The sequence below is a fragment of the Podarcis liolepis genome, assembly GCF_965112155.1.
Source record: "Podarcis liolepis genome assembly, chromosome: 17".
Lineage (NCBI taxonomy): Eukaryota > Metazoa > Chordata > Lepidosauria > Squamata > Lacertidae > Podarcis > Podarcis liolepis.
Genome location: NC_139571.1, coordinates 35,253,499 through 35,271,937, shown reverse-complemented (window position 1 = coordinate 35,271,937; position 18,439 = coordinate 35,253,499). Strand labels below are relative to the sequence as shown.

At 44.1% G+C, this 18,439-nt stretch overlaps 1 protein-coding gene across 1 annotated transcript; it reads left to right on the top strand.

The window, feature by feature from the left end:
* Positions 1 to 11,271: 11,271 nt before the first annotated feature.
* LOC310696274 (uncharacterized protein) lies at positions 11,272 to 16,322 on the top strand. Its single transcript, XM_083481599.1, has 3 exons — positions 11,272 to 11,407; positions 11,725 to 11,950; positions 15,299 to 16,322. The coding sequence occupies exons 1-3, from the start codon at positions 11,305 to 11,307 to the stop codon at positions 15,309 to 15,311; spliced, it is 342 nt and encodes a 113-aa protein (XP_083337725.1). The 5' UTR covers positions 11,272 to 11,304; the 3' UTR covers positions 15,312 to 16,322.
* The last annotated feature ends 2,117 nt before the right edge of the window (positions 16,323 to 18,439 follow it).

Genomic DNA, 18,439 nt, shown 5'->3' with positions numbered 1-18,439 from the left:
TGTACAGCTTCCGGGTCATGTGGCCAGCATGACTAAGCCGCTTCTGGTGAACCAGAGCAGCACACGAAAACGCCGTTTACCCTCCTGCCAGAGTGGTACCTATTTATCTACTTGCACTTTGATGTGCTTTCGAACTGCTAGGTTGGCAGGAGCAGGGACCGAGGAACGGGAGCTCACTATGTCGCGGGGATTCAAACTGCCGACCTTCTGATTGGCAAGCCCTAGGCTCTGTGGTTTAACCCACAGCGCCACCCGCGTCCAATAGTAGTTGGATAGTAGTTGATAGGAAAATTGGCCCTTGATAGCCAATTGCTTTGGTGCAGTGAATGGCCTGTGCTTCTCTTTGTTCATTGGATCTCATTACATAATGCAATCAAAGCTCCCTCCTCAGCCCTGCCCCCCCCCAGTCTCTAGCATGCAGAATGTGTGCTTGTTCACTGCCTAATTCTTAACTGAGCCATCATAGGCTGATCATACTAATCTGCTGGAAAAGGAGAAAACTGAGAAGAGGACACTTAATCTTTGTCTTAGGAAAGGATTTCAATTGGCTCACATCATTCATCTCGGATTTTATTTACTTAGATGAGAGACCCGCAAGGACTTCGCTAGTCCATGGATTTGGCATTCTGTCCTGTTTTGTGAAGTTGAAAGCTACACCAACACATTTGATGTTAGCTTCCTTTGCTCATTATTTCAGAGGGGCTAAGGAAAACCAAAGAATATTATGGTGTGTGGACATGTTTGGACTTAAGGTACCTGTGTACCTGTGTGTTGCATGTGCATGAGTGTGGAGGAGCCAATATAAATGAGTGAGAAAGAGCCCAAAACAAACTCCTAAATACAAGTAGTCTAATATGTTTGAAGGTATGAAATTCATTAAGTAATAGTGATAAAGTATCGATACAAGCTGACCTCGATTTGAAAAAATGGTGCCATGTGTTCCAGTAGTTGTCAATTTATCCCAGTGCCTCTGTACGCATTGGCCAGAAGAATGGAAGGCGGAATAATGTTTGCTATGTACTGAACAACCAGGTGGAATACTCCCTGACCACACATGAACCTTCAGCAAATTCTCTCCTTCTTGGTCATATTATTCTTTTGTCTCAATTCAGGTGCAGAAAAGCTATTCCGCAGAGGAAAGCGTGCATTTGATTTGGGGGCTGCTTTTGATATGCTGGAAGAATATACAGAAGAATATACAGAAGAATAACAGGCAGTAATGGCTTAAGAAGAGATAAGGATAACATGATTCTTGGAAAGGGAAACCTTGAGCAAGGCTCATTGTCTCCATTCTGGTGTTTTAATGGCATTTGAGATGCCTTCAGGAAGAGGAAGATGTCTATGTGACAACAGAGAGAGATTAAGGTGTATTAAAGGAGATAAATAATAAAAAGGCACTTGTAGAAGACTTAAGACCTGGCACAGAACGGAGAGTGAAGAAAAACAACGAAATATAAGTCTGCTTGCGTGACAATGGATGCATTGAGAATCCGTGTCGTTAAGGGGAGAGTGACATGTGCCCTGACACAGATGGGGAGGAGCCAGTGGTTGTGAGTGACAGCTGCTTTAGTCAGTTCATTGTGTAAGGGAATAAAGTGACAGGAACTGATAGCGAGGGAGGTGGGCAGTCAGAAGACAGGATGAACAGAATTCGGGGGGTGGGGTGTCAGACAACCTAGGCATTTCTGAAATACCTGTTGCCCTGGTGGATCTCAAAGAACAGAAGCTAAAATGAATTGGCTATTTCATCCAGTATAGGCATTTACGTAACTTTAACAACCCAAAGGCACTGTCCTGCCAGAATTAAGTACTTTTGGATCACATTCATTTAAATCACATAAATTGTCAGGGGGGGGGGGGGAGTCAATCTTGTTGACCACCCTGAGCAATTCGAAGGAAAAGTGGGATATAGTACCATTATGAAGAATAAATGAAAAGTCTCAAGGTAGCACTTATTCATTAACACTATGTGTTGTTGTTTAGTCGTTTAGTCATGTCTGACTTTTCGTGACCCCCTGGACCAGAGCACGCCAGGCACTCCTGTCTGCCACTGCCTCCCGCAGTTCGGTCAAACTCATGCTGGTAGTTTCAAGAACACTGTCCAACCATCTCGTCCTCTGTCGTCCCCTTCTCCTTGTGCCCTCCATCTTTCCCAACATCAGGGTCTTTTCCAGGGAGTCTTCTCTTCTCATGAGGTGGCCAAAGTATTGGAGCCTCAGCTTCAGGATCTGTCCTTCCAGTGAGCACTCAGGGCCGATTTCCTTAAGAATGGATAGGTTTGATCTTCTTGCAGTCCATGGGACTCTCAAGAGTCTCCTCCAGCACCATAATTCAAAAGCATCAATTCTTCGGTGATCAGCCTTCTTTATGGTCCAGCTCTCACTTCCATGCATCACTACTGGGAAAACTATAACTATAACTGTTGTCTTTGTCCATGGAGTTTTCTTGGCAGGGATACTGGAGTGGCTTGCTGGTTCCTGCTCCAGGTAGATCACATTTGGTCAAAACTCTCCACTATGACCAGTCCATCTTGGGTGGCCCTGCACGGCATAGCTCATAGCTTCTCTGAGTTATTTAAGCCCCTTCACCACGGCAAGGCAGTGATCCATGAAGGAGTAATACTATGTATACACTGCTTAATACACAGAAACCCAAGCAGTTTACATAAGGCAGTGAGCAAGCAAGCAAGCAAACAAACAAACAAACAAACAAATAAATGAGGGGTGGGGCGTAGAGAGAAAACATTGTTGCTAGTAGTTTCTTTTTTCCAACCTTAAGTTTTCCAACTTTAAATTCAGTTCCCTAATTTTTGTATTTACATAAAAAGTCCTCATGAAAATTCATCAGCATTTTTGCACAAATGTCTCCAAATAAGTATATTCTTATATGAAGTTTTGATGAGTGTCCACATTTTTGCAAGTGACTTTCCCTCATACAATGCATTTTTGTTAGTTATTTCTCCTAATATATTCATTTTTATGCACCCCCCACTATATGCATTTTTGTAAATGCTTAGTTGGGGAGCGGTGTTGCAAAATTCAGGTAAGTGCAAATTTCGACAATGATAGCTGCATTTCAGTCTCTCCCCCCCTTTAAAAAGTGTGGTTTTGATAAGTTTCCACTTTAAATGTGCACTGAATTTTATATCTCCTCCATCCCTAGGTGCTAGATAGGAAAAATGCACAACCTGCAATTAAAATGAGGAGGCATTTTGCAGACTTGATAAACCTTTGCTCTGGGAAAGATGCCAGCTGGTGGCTGAAGGTGTGTTTGTCCACTAGGAGGTGCTGCACTCTTCAGAATGAATGTGCTGCTCAGATGGTGGGTCTAAAAACCAGCTTCTCCCAACCTGCAGGTTGCAAAGCCTGTGGGAGTGGGTTGTGGGCTTGTTCTGGACCGCAGGCCCAAAGAAGGGGCTTGTGGGAGTGGTTGGGTGCAGGGATCCCAAAAAAGGATCTCAAAAACACCGGAGTGATCAATTCTGGTGCTTTATTCTGTATTAAAAGAAAGGTGTGGGTGAAAGAGGAGAGCGCAAAATATGGTTTGAAGCTCAACATCAAAAAAATGAAGATCATGGTCACTGGGCCCATCACCTCCTGGCAAATAGAAGGGAAGGAAATGGAGGCAGTGAGAGATTTTACTTTCTTGGGCTCCATGATCACTGCAGATGATGACAGCAGCCACAAAATTAAAAGACGCCTGCTCCTTGGGAGAAAAGCAATGACAAACCTAGACAGAATCTTAAAAAGTAGAGACATCACCTTGCCAACAAAGGTCTGTATAGTAAAAGCTATGGTTTTCCCAGTAGTGATGTATGGAAGTGAGAGCTGGACCATAAAGAAGGCTGATCACCGAAAAATTGATGCTTTTGAATTATGGTGCTGGAGGAGACTCTTGAGAGTCCCATGGACTGCAAGAAGATCAAACCTCTCCATTCTGAAGGAAATCAGCCCTGAGTGCTCACTGGAAGGACAGATCCTGAAGCTGAGGCTCCAATACTTCGGCCACCTCATGAGAAGAGAAGACTCCCTGGAAAAGACCCTGATGTTGGGAAAGATGGAGGGCACAAGGAGAAGGGGACGACAGAAGACGAGATGGTTGGACAGTGTTCTCAAAGTTACCAGCATGAGTTTGACCAAACTGCGGGAGGCAGTGGCAGACAGGAGGGCCTGGCGTGCTCTGGTCCATGGGGTCACGAAGTGTCGGACACGACTAAATGACTAAACAACAACAGACTTACAGCAGATCAGTCTGCCAGGTCTCCCAGCCTTTAGAGACTTGGGACAGACACTGCAGCAAATATACGGCTTGTCCTCACTCAAGCAAACATTCATACATTCTTTATATAAAAAACAGCATATGGCACTTTGGCCAGGACTTCCCATTGCTCCACCTGACCAGATGAGGGCATAGGTGGCAAATACCCAAATCTTGCAGATAAGATTCCCCTTTCTGGGCTCAGAGCCCAGCCCCTCAAGCCCACAGATAAGGATAGCATCAAAGCAAACTCTATTAGCTTCTATAAAAGCAAGTGAATATATGAGCTCATTGCTACAACTGCCAATTAATTGTGTGGTTATCTTGACTACCAAGACGGTGTTTGCAGAGCTTCTGGGACAGTTCACCTTTGGTTCTACGCAGGGCTTTATGAACAAACCCAAAACAATTATTGCTTTTAATATTTCACTGATATGGTGACTACCTCTTACGACCATTTGTTTTGTTGGCATATAATAATAATAATATAATAATAATTTATTATTTATACCCCGCCCATCTGGCTGGGCCTCCCCAGCCACTCTGGGCGGCTTCCATAAAACATATGTTCCATATGACAATAGTGCTGTGTTGACGTTTGCAACAGAACACAAGAAAGGCTCGAGTCTTGCTTTTTAACACTTGGAAATTGCTCTCTTGTTACAGATCCAGCAATGATCATAGAATTGTAGAGTTGGAAGGAACCGTGAGGATTATCTAGTCCAACCCCCTGCAATGCAGGAATATGCAGCTGCCCCATACGGGGATTGAACCTGCAACCTTGGCATTATCAGCACCACGCTCTGACCAACTGAGCTATACATCTGGATCAGCAAACAAGGTGCTCATGCAGGGAGGCTATTACAGCTCTCCTCTGATGTGTAAGTGTCAATGGCAGTGCCTGCACATCAGATGGAAGTTTTTATTTTTTTATTTGGATTTGATATCCCGCTTTATCACTACCCGAAGGAGTCTCAAAGCGGCTAACATTCTCCTTTCCCCTTCCTCCCCCACAACAAACACTCTGTGAGGTGAATGGGGCTGAGAGACTTCAGAGAAGTGTGACTGGCCCAAGGTCACCCAGCAGCTGCAGGTGGAGGAGCGGGGAAGCGAACCCGGTTCACCAGATTACAAGTCTACCGCTCTTAACCACTACACCACACTGACTCCAATAGTCACTCAAAACTACTCCCTATATGTGGCAACTTATCACTTTTCCTTGGATGCCTCACGCTATGGTTGTAAAATAGGCAAACTTGCAGCTGAAGTGCACATAATTGATGGCTGAAGAGCAAAACATCCAAAATTCACGTGACAATAAAGCAATGGGTCACCATAACATGTAAATTTGAACTGGTGGGTTGGCATATCAAAAAGGCTGGGAACCACAGATCTAAACTAAACGGCCCCCAATGTAACCTTTACTCCAAGGGGAGTTGCTCCAGCCCAGGGGTCAGCAAACTTTTTCAGCAGGGGGCCAGTCCACTGTCCCTCAGACCTTATTGGGGGCCAGACTATATTTTGGGGGAAAAAATTAATGAATTCCTATGCCCCACAAATAAAATAAATAAAAGCACACATTCTACTCATGTAAAAACACCAGGCAGGCCCCACAAATAATCCAAAGATGCACTATAAATAAAAGCACAAATTCTACTCATGTAAAAACAGGCTGATTCCTGAACCGTCTCCGGGCCGGATTGAGAAGGCGATTGGGCCGGATCAGGCCCCCGGGGCCTTAGGTTGCCTACCCACGCTCCAGCCCATCCATCATTTTGTTGGGCATTTATCCGAACCGTTTCCAGCTGTGCAACCATCTGCCTAGTTGAGATGTGCCAACCAGAACACTTCACAGTATTCAAAGTGCGGCTGAACATACATTTGTATAGAGACATTATAATATCAGTAAAATTAAAGCTGTCCTGCCCACTGTGAGCTCCTATCGCTCAGAGGAAAAGGTAAGGAGGTTGGAGAAGAACAAGAAGCCAAAGCACCGGAAGAAAACGAGCCTTTCAGACCCTATGATCTGTTCAGAAAGTTACTATGGCACTCTACTGGTTCAGGCGTTCAGGCATTCACAGTCATCAAGTGGTTTCCTCTTCCTTTGCCACATGACTTCCTGTTCTCCCACCTGTGTTTTGCTGCATTAGGTCCCTGATGGGTGCCAAGGATGTTGCCATGTCTCCAGTTGGCTCAGTCAGGCAATGTCTGCAGAGACACTCCTTGTCTCCAATGAGCTTCCATCTCCTTCTCGCTTTACTGCTCTCATCAGGTAAGTGTCCAGTCACCATGATATAAAGCCAGACTTTTGCAGATCGGGTCTCGTTTATAACGCCCACTGGAAACACCGAGCTCAGTTTTAATCTTCCACTTACTGGAATGACTGAAGAAATACAATAGCTTTAAAGAGAGTTGCTGTACTGATCTGAAATGCGTGAAGAGTAGTGACAAGGCAGGATAAACGCACATGCCATGCGGAATGCTGCCAATGTCAATTCTCTGAGAAAACTGTTGTATGTTTCCAGCCCTTGACCATCCTTCTCTGACCTCTCTGCTCTCTTTTTCTTTGTCTCTGTCTGTTCTTCTCTTCCTGTCTCCTTCTCCTTCTCTTTTTCAAACAAGAAAGTGGTGTTGGTATCATTCAGTCCTAATCCACAGAGAATATAAATGTTTTTATCTATCTATCTATCATCTATCTATCTATCTATCTATCTATCTATCTATCTATCTATCATCTATCTATCTATCTATCTATCTATCTATCTATCTATCTATCTGATATGGTTGCAGATATTTGCCTTATAAATATCAAAAGCATCAACGTGGGAAAGGAGTTAATAGAAGTTCTCAATTCCAGCCTCTTCTGAATAGTCACTCATATCACTTTTTTTTGTACTTTCCACAATGTTGTGATAACAAAAGCACAACTTAGGCACAAAAATTTGCAGGGCACAAATGGATCCATGTATTTGGGGGACCCTTATGTCACACAATTCTCCCTTTATACTTCTGATTCACAATTAAATCTTTCAACTCTTTTATTTTGCATTTTTCTCCTTATAGGTTCTGCTCTTGATCAGTCTCAAGACATGGTCGTCAAGAAAGGGGACAATGTAACCCTAGACTGTTCCCAAAAAAATTCCAATTACGTTAGCATGTACTGGTACAAGCAAGAGCGGAAGACGCATGCACAGCTTCAGCTGGTGATTTATTCAACAGGGACTTCTGATGTTGAGAAGGAATTTAAAGACCGGTTCAAGAGCCCTGGAACACAGAATAAGCGGCTGTCTCTGATCTGTGAGGGAGCCCGGCCAGAAGACACAGGCACCTACTTCTGTGCCAAGCAAGATCACACAGTGAGACAACAGCTGAGGAAGACAAACATAATTCTCTTCCCAGGAAACAGGACCGCCTGAATATATCTTGCAGGCCAAGGACAAAAATACAAGGGGGCAGGCTTTTCGTAATGTAACATGGGACACTATCTACCAGGAAGTTCTCCTGCACAGGGCCTGTTTAAATGAACAGGGGCTGTGCAAGAGCTTGTACATTTATGGATGGAGATATTTTACCGAGGCAGACACATCATCTGATAATGGTCCACACTTTTGGCTCTGCAAGGCCTGAGGAAGAGTCTATCTACTCCCCTCAGTCTGTGCTCTCGCGCAGTTCCCATTCACTTCAATGGCCCTTGTGAAAGAAAACATTTTTGTGTCCCTCAGAGCAAAACTTGCAAGTGATATCTGCAAACCCATCTTTACAAATGAACAGCAACACAGATTCCCGCCCCAGTACATCATGTGCCGCCTGCCACAAGGCCATAGACTTGTTTTCTTCTCTCATTTCCTCATCTTTTCATCTCCTTTTCATTGCACCCCTGCCTTTTTATATCTCATCACTTCCCTGATCCCAATTACATTCTTTTTGTAGCTTTGTTTTGTTTTTCAAATTTACAGTGTGGGGGTAGTTACAACCCTTCCCAGGGCAGGATTTAGCCCTAAGCTACTGAAGGTAATGGGACCCTTTATATGTCCAGCTGCCCTTTGTCAACAACAAATTGTCTCTGTTTTTTTGTGTTGAATATATGCTATATGGTAATTTATGGACCTAATAGGTATCTATTACTTACATTATAGGAGCCTACACAACACAAAACACTGTTGCTGTATGTAGGTTTTATTTTATTTGTTTTTTATCTTATATTTTGGAAATGTACATCCAGGTGTTTTTTCATAGAATCATAGAGTTGGAAGAGACCACAAGGGCCATCGAGTCCAACCCCCTGCCAAGCAGGAAACACCATCAGAGCACTCCTGACATATGGTTGTCAAGCCTCTGCTTAAAGACCTCCAAAGAAGGAGACTCCACCACACTCCCTGGCAGCAAATTCCACTGTCAAACAGCTCTTACTGTCAGGAAGTTCTTCCTAATGTTTAGGTGGAATCTTCTTTCTTGTAGTTTGGATCCATTGCTCTGTGTCCGCTTCTCTGGAGCAGCAGAAAACAACCTTTCTCCCTCCTCTATGTGACATCCTTTTATATATTTGAACATGGCTATCATATCACCCCTTAACCTCCTCTTCTCCAGGCTAAACATGCCCAGCTCCCTTAGCCGTTCCTCATAAGGCATCATTTCCAGGCCTTTAATTTTTTTTTAATTTTCCTTTAATTTTTTTAGGGCCCCCAAGAGAGTGGGGCCCTATATAGCTTGTTTAGTTTATACATAAATCCGGCACTGATCCCTTCCCATAGTCCTCTCCCCATGAACTTACATCTGCAATAATATAGCTATGGCATGTGTTCATTTGTCTGTACCAATGCTCTCCTCTCCGATCCTTTCCAGTAGGGGTCAGTGTTGTACAAATATATGGCAGGTGCTCACTTTGAACACAAGGTTGGCTGTTTAGCCCAGGCATGGTCTACCTGCTGGGCCGTAGCTGCCTGAACTTTTAAGGTTTGCCCCAGCTTGCCTCCATGAGAACAATTAACAGGAGATTCCAAGGCTTGGATCTGTTCAGCATACCACACATGTGCAACTAGGTAAAGGGACCCCTGACCATTAGGTCCAGTCGTGACCAACTCTGGCGTTGCAGTGCTCATCTCGCTTTATTGGCCGAGGGAGCCGGCATACAGCTTCCAGGTCATGAGGCCAGCATGACTAAGCCGCTTCTGGTGAACCAGAGCAGCGCACAGAAACGCTGTTTACCTTCCCGCTGGAGTGGTACCTATTTATCTACTTGTACTTTGACGTGCTTTTGAACTGCTAGGTTGGCAGGAGCTGGGACCAAGCAATGGGAGCTCACCCCGTCACAGGGATTTGAACCGCCGACCTTCTGATCGGCAAGTCCTAGGCTCTGTGGTTTAACCCACAGCACCACCCGCGTCCCACATGTGCAACTACCACACTATAAAATACAAAAATACAGTGGTACCTTGGGTTAAGAACTTAATTTGTTCTGGAGGTCCGTTCTTAACCTGAAACTGTTCTTAACCTAAAGCACCACTTTAGCTAATGGGGCCTCCTGCTGCTGCCGCGCCGCCGGAGCACGATTTCTGTTCTCATCCTGAAGCAAAGTTCTTAACCCGAGGTACTATTTCTGGGTTAGTAGAGTATGTAAACTGAAGCGTCTGTAACCTGAAGCGTATGTAACCTGAGGTACCACTGTACATGTTTTGAAGCACAGCCATCAAAAGAAGTCTCCTTGCCACTCGAAACAGAGGATTGTTCATTATGTTTGATGGCGGGCCATAGCCTCTCTTCTGTGTCATGGCCTCCCTTTAAAACTATGGCCCTAAGGCCATATTGTGTCCCATTTCTTGCTCTGTTGAGGCTAAGAACCTAAAAACTGCTTGTTAGACAAGGCCAAAAGGCCCACCTATTCCAATATTCTCGTTGTATGTGGTGGTCCTTCATTTTCTCTTGCCCACCTATGTTTCATTGTGCTAATTTCCTGGTTGACATCAAAGATGCTACTGTGTCATGAAAATGTCTCCTCAGAGGTGTTCAAAAGTCCCAGTAAGGCTCTGCTCCAAGTTTCGTGCTTCATGGTGGTAAGGAAAAGGACAAAACCAATTATCTTTAGATGGACTGGTAAAAGCAAGAAAGGGGAATGGACACCCAGCTTAATCTGGTCGTTTTTCCCCCAGCAGGAGAGTCTACCACTGAGAAGGAAGTTTAAGGCTGCTTCAGGAGCCCAGAAATGAAAATTTTGAGTTGTCCCTGACCTAGCCGAGAGACACAGGCTCCCAGTTCTGTACCAAGGAAGATTACACACTGAGAGGCAAATGCCGAAGAAACAAAGGACAGACTTATTCACAGGGTTGCTGTTACACTCACAGTAACCCCAGGTTTACTGATGCCTGGGCCCAATCCAAACTGGACCTCTCTGTGGTGGTGAAATAATAATGACAACAGGGCAAAAGAATAGACAATCCAATTAATGGCCCACCCCAATTATCTGTCTTGTTTTCCTTATGGTGCTGTGGCACTCATGTATTGCATATTGGGGGAGTGGGTGCTTCCCACAGGTTCATCACTGTGAGAACAAGGCTGCTGGTCTATACTAGCAGGCTTTCCTTATGTTTATTGTACAGTGGTACCTTGGGTTACAGACGCTTCAGGTTACAGACACTTCAGGTTACAGACTCTGCTAACCCGGAAGTAGTACCTCGGCTTAAGAACTTTGCTTCAGGATGAGAACAGAAATCGCGTGGCAGCAGCAGCAGGAGGCTCCATTAGCTAAAGTGGTGCTTCAGGTTAAGAACAGTTTCAGGTTAAGAACGGACCTCCAGAACGAATTAAGTTCTTAACCCGAGGTACCACTGTATTGAGATTTGTCCACGGGATTTCTTTTAGCAAAACTAAAGGTTGCCATTGAGTGCATCTTGTCATCTCCTCTGAACAGCACCCTCCCCAGCTGACTCTGCTTCTAGCCACCTCCCCCCCCCCAAAAAAGTGGTTTCTCTCTCATTTCCACTCCCTTGCCCACAACACCTCCTGTTTTCCCATCTGGGTTTTATTGCAGTCGCTACGTGAAGAGCATCAAGGATGTTGCTGCGCCTGGAATTGGCTCGGTGGGGCAAATGTCTGCTGAAATGCTCCTTTACTCCAGTAAGCTCCCATCTTCTCCTCACACTGCTGTTCTCATCAGGTAAGTGATATATTATGACTGCCTTCATAACATTGGTGGCCTTCCAGTGCTTCTGAACTGGGATTTATTTTTAACGCCAATTGGGAAGATAGGACCCACTTTTATTTTTGGTGTCTGTCAATAGTTTTTACCAGAGCTGAAAATAGTACTGTCAAAATATTATGTGTTCATCTATGCTGCTTTTTATTATTGTCTGGGGTCAAGGAGGTGTAAAAACACTGTTTTTGAAGTTGTGAACATCTCCCTCCGATCGCAAGCCATCCGATTCAATTCTCATCTCTTTTACTTGTACCTTCATTTTGTTTTCACTCTTATAGGTAGCGCTGTGCAGCAGACTTCAGATACGATTGTCAGGGGAAACGAGGAAGTTCTGCTGAGTTGTTTCCAAGAGAAAACCACTTTTAGCTACATGTACTGGTATAAGCAAGAAGGGAAGAAGGATCCGCAGCTCCAGCTGGTGGCTTTTTCGGTGGAAGGTTTCGGAGGAAGCGATATCATTCAGAAAGAATTTGAAGGCCGCTTTGAGAGCCGTGGAATGGATGGGTATGTCTTCAATCTGACCTTGAAAGAGGCAAAGCCGAGCGACACAGGCACCTACTTCTGCGCCAAGCAAGATAACACAATGAGGCAACTGCACAGGAAACCAGACACAAACCCCTTCATCAGGGAATATACATGAACGTGATAATGGCTGTTACACAGGGACAGACTCATGGGTGTAGCTGAGGTTTATGTTGGGGGTGGGGAGGACCACCCACCTGCCATCACCCTATGTTTGGTTCTGTCTAGCAGATTCGGAATGAAACTTCTCAACAACAGTTGCTTTAAATTATCGTAATTTTGGCTCTATAAGACTCACTTTTCCCCTCCTAAAAAGTAAGGGGAAATGTGTGTGCGTCTTATGGGGTGAATGCAGGCTGCGCAGCTATCCCAGAAGCCAGAACAGCAAGAGGGATTGCTGCTTTCACTGCACAGCGATCCCTCTTGCTGTTCTGGCTTCTGAGATTCAGAATTATTTTTTTCTTGTTTTCCTCCTCCAAAAGCTAGGTGCGTCTTGTGGTCTGGTGCGTCTTATAGAGCGAAAAATACGGTACTTTCTTTTGATCCCAAATGCTCAGAAAAGTCTGCCAGAATCTTCTTCCAATTTCTACTTTTTGTTAAGTATTTTTATTTAGTTAGTTAGTTAATTTGGGAGGAAGGCAAGTGCCCCCCTCCCACCTACACCCATGGACAGACCCAAAACACTTTGGTACATAAGGAGAAAAACCCACCAACTTCCCAGTTATTAGCATGGGGCAGAATTCACTGGGAGGTTCTCCAAGTCCCATTAAGAAAGGGGGGGGGCAGGAACCGTTTAAGAGTCACGTACAGCATTCTTGGTGCTAGATAATTTTAAAAGTACTGGACCCAGAGGACCTTTTCTGTGAATGGAAGAGACTTTTATTTTCACAGACGGGATGGGAAGCCAGTGGAGGCTCCCATTGGAGGGAGAGAAAAGTTTAACCGAATACAGCCTGGCAGGTTTGTGTTCATTCAGTGGCAAAGGCATTTCCTTCAGGTGAACAAGCGCAACCCCACACTTTGCCTAGAAAGCACAGGTCCGAGCATTTGTCAGTTTGTATTGCTGCTTTCGCTGGTAGTCTGCTGAACCGGACGAAACATCAATCAAGGTTTCCATGGAGTGGGTTTCTCTCACCACCCCTGGTGAGGTGGGAGCAGCTATGGGTTATTCTCCTCTCGCACCAAAAATATTTGGGGCCTTTTCCTGCATCATAGCCATGACAGTCTACATTCCCAGTATATTACCTGCTTAAGGGATTTGTGTTTGGTTTCCTATACAGTCACCTCACTGTGTCAACTTGGCTTTCTTCAAGGCCAGAGGCAAAGAATACCAGTTTGCTCCAGGGCTCTCAAAGTGGACTCAGAATTCCTTCTCAATGGCATAGCTGTCAACTTACAGATTTGAAAATAAGGGACCAGCAGCCAAAATAAGGGATTTTCAGGGCACAGGTATGTTCAACTTCTGAGCCCCTCCGAGCCAAAGGCAGAAAGCCCAGCCAGCAGCCAAACGAAGCCTCAAGCGGTGGTTCCCACAGCGCAGCAACCCGGCAAAGGGGATGCAGCAAGGGAAACCACTGTCACCTCTCCGCTGGGAAGCGCTGAGCAAAGACGGGTCCCCAGGCAATGTGGCCGATTTGATCGGCACAAGGCATGCAAGCTCCACCCCCCAGTCATTCTTAGACTCCTTATTGGGTGAGCAATGCAACCAAGCAACACAGTTGGAGCCTCCCTCCTCCCTGGCCGGCAGGGAGGGAGGGAGAGGAGCTGCTTCCTTTGAAACCCGGGAAATTTAAGGGACATCATCAATAAGGGACAGCAGCGGGACACAGCGCTGGGATAAGGGAGCTTCCCACCAAATAAGGGACGGTTGACAGCTATGTCAATGGGAGAGCTTCTTCCAGGGGGGAATCACCAGTTGGAACTGTGGAGCCTTATTGGGGTGTGTGTGTGTGAGAGAGTGAGGGTGGATGGATGGATGATGCTGTTGTGCTCATATCCTGCTAGTGGGTTTCTCACAGACACTTGATTCATTGTTGTGAGAACAAGATTCTGAACTCGATGGGCCACTGGCTCTTATTAAATTTCTTTATTTGAGACAGGTCCACAGATTTTCTTTCAGCAAAACCAGACTGCCGTTTAATGTCCATCCTTGTCTCCCCGAAACAGTTCCCTCCCCAGCTGACTCTGGTTCCAGCCTCCCTGCTTGAGTGGTTTCTCTCTCATCCGCTCTCCTTCGCCCCACAACACCTCTCCCATCTGACTGAGCTTTATTGCATTAGCTACTTGAAGATCGTCGGCCATGTTGCTGCATCTGGGGTTGTGGCTCGGTTGGGCAAATGTCTGCCCAAAGGCTCCTTTGCTCCAATAAAGCTTCCATTTCCCGCTCACTTTACTCTTCTCATCCGGAGAAGTGGCTTATTATTACCACAATTGCTTAAACCAGGGGTCTCCAAACTTTGCTGATGTGGGATTTTGAACCCCAACCTGAAATATCAGGCCCACTTTTATTTTTTGTTCATATCAATAGTTTTTAACAGCTAAAAGCGACACTGTCAAATATTACCTGACATATTCCTATATGCTAGTCTTAATTGACTTGGGTCAATTAGGTCCCTGAAAAAAAGAGTGAAAGTCTTGTGAAAGCCTTCAAAGAAAACCTGTGCTGGTACCATTGATGTGACCCTCTTTTGACTGTGACAAGACCCAGTTGTGAATCACAAAAACCAGTAATTTGTACAAGACCTGAGTAAGCTGGCAGATGTTTGACTTATAGATCTAGATAACCTGAAGTTGCAATTCCTCTCCTGGTTATTTCCAAAAGGGTTTTGGATGTTTTATTTTATTCTTCTGAATATTCTAGAGTTGTCACAGAAAAACAACAACATCACTTAGGTTCTAAGGTTTACAATGTACTGCAGAGACCCAAATCTTTTAGAAATCTTTTAGAAATACTGTTTTTGAAGTTGCCTGGTGCCTTCACTGCACATCTTTAGATGCCAGGCAAAAACACTCTTCTCCCCCACCTCTGGCTACTTAAAACAATTTATGGCCTTTTAAACTGTGTTTTTTTTGGGGGGGTATTGTTATTGTTTGTTATTATGTTATGTATCTTTGTGTTTTTTGTATTGTAAACCGCCCTGTGATCTCTGGATGAAAGGCGGTGTAGAAATTTAATAAATAATAGTAACAACATCATTACTTAATTGTAAGTCACCTGAACTGATTCTCATTTGTATTTTATTATTTTTCTGTTGAAAACCGCTCTGGGATCTTCGAATGAGAGGCAGTATACACATTTAATAAATCATAATAATAAAATTATTTTTACAGGCTGTGCTGTTAAGCAGTCTCCAGACATGGTTGTCAGGGAAAACACATCGGCCACCCTCGAATGTTCTCAACTGAAGACTAGTTATAGCTACATGTTCTGGTATAAGCAAGAAAGGGAGAAGAACCCACAGCTCCTGCTCATTGTTCTATCTACAGAAGGAGGATCACAAATTGAGAAAGAATTTGAAGGTCACTTCCAGAGCCCTGAAATAAAAAAGAATTCATTGCCTCTGACCTTGAAGAAAGCGCAGCTAGGAGACACAGGCACTTACTTCTGTGCTAAGCAATATCACACAGTGAGGAAATTGCACAGGAAACCAAACACAAACCCCTTCACTAGAGAATGTATGTGTAGGTGATAATGGCTGCCATATGGAGACAGGCCCAAATTATTTTGGTGCCCGAGGAGAGAAATCTCAAGTCGCATCTACGAGAAAAAGCCCACGCCCGTGGCTATAGAGTTGGACTGGGACGTGGGGAATCAGGGTGGATTTGATTTAAATCACCGGCCAGTAAGACTTGATTTAAATCATTCTTTTTACAGAAAGACTCATTCTTGCTGGTATAATCTTAATATTTCCAACCAGATGAAGGTTTCGTTTTTGGAATAATAATTTTTTTAGAGTAGTTTTTACAGTTCCATCACAAATTACTGATTTGGTTATACGGTTAGAAATACATAGACAAGAGAATTATGAAATTATGGAATTTCTGCTGTACTTCATTGGAAGGAGAAAAATAACCATGTCATTAATAACAATAGAAACAATTTATTTAACTAAAACAGTAACATAACAGCGTATGTACCCATATTTGTTAACTGAGGCGGTTAAACAATTTGGGGGGGAAACGTAGACAGTTTTAGCACGCATGTAAAACTTTAAACAAATCCTTATTTCCTGATGAATGTCCTTTGGACTATAATGTAACTTAAATAGAAAACTATCTTTAGAAAGATTTTTCCTCCAAAAGCATTTTATTTTAAAAATCCAATTTAAATTTTAAAAATCTGATTAAAATAAAAAAAATCTGTTTTGTTGGGGTTTGTGTTATTTAAAAATATTGATTTTAATCCACCCTGGTTCAAATGCCTGAAGTCTTTGGAGCAAAAGTGGAATATAAATATGGTAAGAAATAAGTAACAAAACAAAACTACACACACAGAGAACTTGGTCACAAATATTTCCTCCTTATGGAGGTTGGGGCAGAGGGATGGCAGAGCAGTTACCAAACGTCCTGGAAGATATGGCCTATCTGGATCCATTTCAATCTGGATTCTGGTCTGGTTTGGGGACCAATTCAGTCTTGGTCACCCTGCTAGATTACCTGTATAGAGAGGACAGAGGGATGCTTTTGATACCATTGACTGCATGAGCCTGATGGACTGGCCATGTGGGATGGACATGGGGGCACTATTTTACAGTGCTGCCACTCCTACCTGCAGGGCTATGCCTAGAGATTACCACTGCGAGGCTGTTTAAGCTCCATAGTGTGGTCACAGGCTACTCTTGGCCCCTGTGCTATTTAAGATCTATGACGCCACTGGATGTGGTTGTTAGGAGTTTGCAGGCAAAGAATATTCAGCACACTGATGACACACTGCTCAACTTGCCCAGGACAGGGAGCGCATGGTTTGGACTGTTGTCTGTGCACTTGTGGACTGGATGAAGGCCAATAAACTGAGCTTGAACTCCCCCAAAATGAGAAACACAGTAAACTGGTGGTTCTCGTGTCCAGGAGAGTATTTATGTCCTGTTTTTTGTTGTTCTCAAAACAACTTACTTAGAGTAGGGGACCAGGGTAATGCCATGCTGTGTGGCATCGGTTGCCAACAATGCCCATATATGCCTGTAGAGGCCTTTCCGACAAAGTGTAGGAAGATCCTTCTGACCGTAAGAGCTGTTAGGCAGTGGAACAGACTCTCTAGGAGGGCGGTGGACTCTCCTTCCTTGGAGGTTTGGAAGCAGAGGTTGGATGGCCACCTGTCATGGATGTTTTCGTTGAGATTCCTGCATCGCAGGAGGGTTGGACTGGATGATCCAGCTCCTACTCCTACTATACTTTGCAAATGCTTCATATAGATGCACATTTAAAAATGATTACTACCCTACTGAGTCATACAAAGTAGACCCATTGGTTTCGGTGAATCCAAGTATGAATTAGCTGGATGCATGATTTTAATGCATGACTAATGTTAGATATGACCCTATAATTTTTAGAGGAATGCAATACATCTCACTGTAGTGGGGAGGACCAGGGCCTGTGTGCATGTGCTCAGTCTTCTGCCAAGGTGCTCACTTCTGATGGCCTGTTCCTGGGCCCCTGCTTTCCTCCTTTACTTTTAAACCAGGTTTGGAATGGACAGCCATTCAAACAGAGGACATCATACAGAGAACTGCCACCTGTCCTTATCCTGCCACCTGTCCTTATCCTAACCTTCTGATAGCCCTTCAAATGGACACAAGTCTTCTCCAAAGGAGGACACTGACCACCCTGTCTTTGCCCTGCTTGTTCTGCTAATGTGTGCATGTGGTACAAGTTGCTCTGTCATTGAGACCTTGTTCATTTTCCACATAATTTAAATAGGCTGCATTTTGTGTGTGTTGTTTCCTAAACAAACGAAGATGTGAAGTTAGACTCTTTTAAAAAGTACTAGGGATGTAGTGAGACCAGAGGGACATCGCCTGGCTCTGAGTCATGAAGGTCCTTTCCACCTGGCCGAGGGGGCGGGGCCCACACTCACCCAGCTCTACCAAAGTGGTTCATGGGGAGACCAGAGGGACATCGCTATGCCTGACAACAAACCCTAACTACTGGATTCTTTTGCCCCATCTTTTGGTGCCTGCCAAACAGCCGTGCCTTATACTCTTTATAAGAGTATATACTCTTGTTAATTATGCTGTTTGAAATGTGCATTTTATATTTGACTTCACTTAGCAATGTTTTTTCTTTTGAAATGTTTGGGGTTGTTGTTTTTTTTGGTCAACTTGGTTTGTCTTAAATATGTGTTCCATAGTTGACCTCCTTTGTAATGTTTTATTTTGAAATCTTTAATAATGTAGTTTTCTGTTAATTAAGTTGCTTTTGCGGTATGCTCTATATCTGACTTTCTTCAGATTGTTTTCTTGATGTTTTAATATT